The sequence below is a fragment of the Lipotes vexillifer genome, unplaced genomic scaffold (genome assembly GCF_000442215.2).
Source record: "Lipotes vexillifer unplaced genomic scaffold, Lipotes_vexillifer_v1.1 scaffold301, whole genome shotgun sequence".
NCBI classification, from domain to species: Eukaryota; Metazoa; Chordata; class Mammalia; order Artiodactyla; family Lipotidae; genus Lipotes; species Lipotes vexillifer.
The window spans coordinates 241,230-244,153 of NW_006792529.1; the positions used below are offsets into that span (position 1 = coordinate 241,230).

At 39.9% G+C, this 2,924-nt stretch overlaps 1 protein-coding gene across 2 annotated transcripts in view; it reads left to right on the forward strand.

The window, feature by feature from the left end:
- The window catches only part of ARHGAP24 (Rho GTPase activating protein 24), a 201,314-nt gene that overhangs the window by 177,090 nt on the left and 21,300 nt on the right, over positions 1-2,924 (forward strand). For both annotated transcript variants that reach the window (XM_007465707.1, XM_007465708.1), the window contains exon 4: positions 2,500-2,632. In XM_007465707.1, the coding sequence (XP_007465769.1) occupies positions 2,500-2,632 (133 nt within the window). The remainder of the gene's footprint in view (positions 1-2,499; positions 2,633-2,924) is intronic.

Here is a 2,924-nt window from a genome sequence, read left to right on the forward strand (position 1 = left end):
TTTTTTTTTTTTTTTTCTCGGTACGCGGGCCTCTCACTGCTGTGGCCTCTCCCGTTGCGGAGCACAGGCTCCGGACGCGCAGGCCCAGCGGCCATGGCTCACGGGCCCAGCCGCTCCGCGGCATGCGGGATCCTCCCGGACCGGGGCACGAACCCGCGCCCCCTGCATCGGCAGGCGGACTCCCAACCACTGCGCCACCAGGGAAGCCCACTTATTTTATATTTTATTTTTGTATTCCTTTCTGTGTCTTTCTATAACTTTAACAAGATGGTCATTGAATTTGAAGGCAACACAACCCAACGACCCAGTCATGGATTGGGTTTGATTAGAGCAGATTGGATAGAGTGGAATAAAAAGATGGAAATCGTTTATTGTAATATTTGATTGCATTGCATATCCTGCCCCAGGTTGTGGTTTTGCTCCTGCTGATGACTGTGCCTTCAAGGGTCAGGTGCTTTACGACATACCAAGAGAAACACAGAAGGGTTTTGGATTGCACGAAATATAGCAATTTGCCAGAAAAGAAAAAAACTAGGGTCTTTTTTTTCGCTTTACCATTGAGACTATTTTATATATCTTTTTTAAAAAAATTAGGAAAGTATTTTTAGAAATTAATGAGCTTGAATAGTTTTCAAGATGTCCCAGAGACATGAGTTTTATGTTCTTTCCTAGCCTTTAAGATGGCCTCTATGTTGTCTATCGGTTCAGAAACTTAAGAGAAAAAATTCATTTCTGTAATTATGAAAAGAATAAAATTGATTAAAGACAGGCCCTATCAGATCACCTCCATCATTTTAGCATCTGAAAAATAGTTGACAATATACCAGCTCTGACTGACTCTGATGTTAAAATGGAAAACCTCAGCCCTTGCCCTGATTCCAGGGTAGATGAAGTCCTATGGTCCATGAGGATGCTCCCCTCTGCTCAGACCTCATCCTCTGAGCTCTTTCTTCCTTAGCCTTTTGTCAGCTCCTCAAGGACAGGACACTCCCTCCCACTTTGTGCACTGTTTACGTGCCTTGCTTTAATCAGAATGACTTCTTTTATTCTTCACTCTCATTTAGTTCATTCTTACACCCCCTCAGATCTTACCCTGAGCATCATTTCTTCAGAGAAGCCCTCCAACCCCTGAATTAGTCCTTTCTTGTTATTAGATGGCACCCCAAACGTTTCCTTATTACTACTCACCACATTTGTAATTATATACTTGTGTTATTATCTACTTTCTATCTCCTACTCCCACTAGATTATAAATTATGAGCAGGCTAGAATATTCCTTTTTATAACCCTTTAGGGTCCTAGCCACTGTGTTTTCTATAATGCCTGTTACAGAGAGGTTATGCGGGAGATAGTTGAGGAAATCAACCTAAGAGTCCAAAATTGAGAACTGAGATGTCCATTGTCCCAGCTCATGTAGATTTGTGAAGTCAACTCTGCTTTTATGTCACCCTTGGGGCAAGAGAATTGTCACTGAGGCAGGAAATCCTGGTGCCTGTATCCCAGCTTCTGAAGGAATACCCCTCAGCGACTTGTCACTTCCTGCAGTAGAGTCTGGGATTGGAGTGTTTGTTCCCACCACTTACAGAATCCCTGACCTTGCTCACCACCACTCTTCCCAATTCTTGGGAATCAATTGACCTTTCACTCCCTGACCACCAGTCTCCTTCCCATGCTCTTGTTCCTCACCCCAAAAACAAAGCAAAGCAAAACAAAACAAACGCAAACCAACCGCCTCCTCCTGCCTCTACTGTCAGCCATCTTCATGGATTAACAGAGAGATACAGAGAACAAAATATAAATTAATATTTCAGTAAATTATCCTATCACTCTGGTATTCAGCAGAGAATAAAAATAAATTTTACACAAAGGACACGTTAAGTTTTCAGTGTTTATTTTTGTAGCACTTCCCTTCTCTTTCTAGAAGACTGTAAGGGTCACCAACTATCTTAGAATATCAGACAAGCAATCATTCTGAGATCAATCATCTTCAAAGTGAGTTTTTCTTAAACAGTTAAAACATACTAAACTTCAGGTGTCTATAACCAATCACCAATGTCTTCTAAAGAATAAGAAATGAAATTAGGATCTATAAGTAATTAAGTTTGACATTGAATACATATAGACACACATATGTAGATTGGGTGTTTTTTGGTGCATTGTATTATGTTTTATTTTAAATCTGCTATATATATTCTCATTGTTTTAGAAAAGTAACACTTTTGCTTAACATCAAAAACACACAAAAGAAAAATGCTTGCATTTTTGAATATTTTCAAACCACACTGAGGATTCCAAGTGTCTCTCTGGATCCCTCTCTTTTCCACCTGTGGTAGCGTCTAATAGGTGTTACCCAAGCATGTGCTTCTTGAAAGCTGGATCTACTAATTCAATTGTCAACTCCTTTAGAAGTCTGACTCTTAGATGTATACTTGATGAAAAAATTAACCAAACGGTATGAAGTTCACATCGTAGAAACTCTTTACACTTCTACCTCCACAGCAACACAGATGTACACACAGTGGCATCACTTCTTAAACTGTATCTCCGAGAACTCCCAGAACCGGTTATTCCTTATGCCAAGTATGAGGATTTTTTGTCTTGTGCCAAACTGCTCAGCAAGGAAGAGGAAGCTGTAAGTCCATGCATTTATTTCTTAAAAAGCTATTTTTTGGGTTTTTTGTCAGTGTTCTTAGTCTTTAATCTGTAAAGTTTCCTTTGCCCTATGCTTGGATTGTTTTCCACTATTCTAAGTATTGACATCGCACATATTTAGATTTTACACACACAACGCAGGTCCCATTTTTAATCCTCTCTCTGATCAAAAAGAAAAGTACAGATGAATAAATGAAATTAGCACTCCTTGCCACTTTGCCCCCAAATGCTAAAAATTGGAAGGACTCTCACTATATTAAAGCTACTCTTTC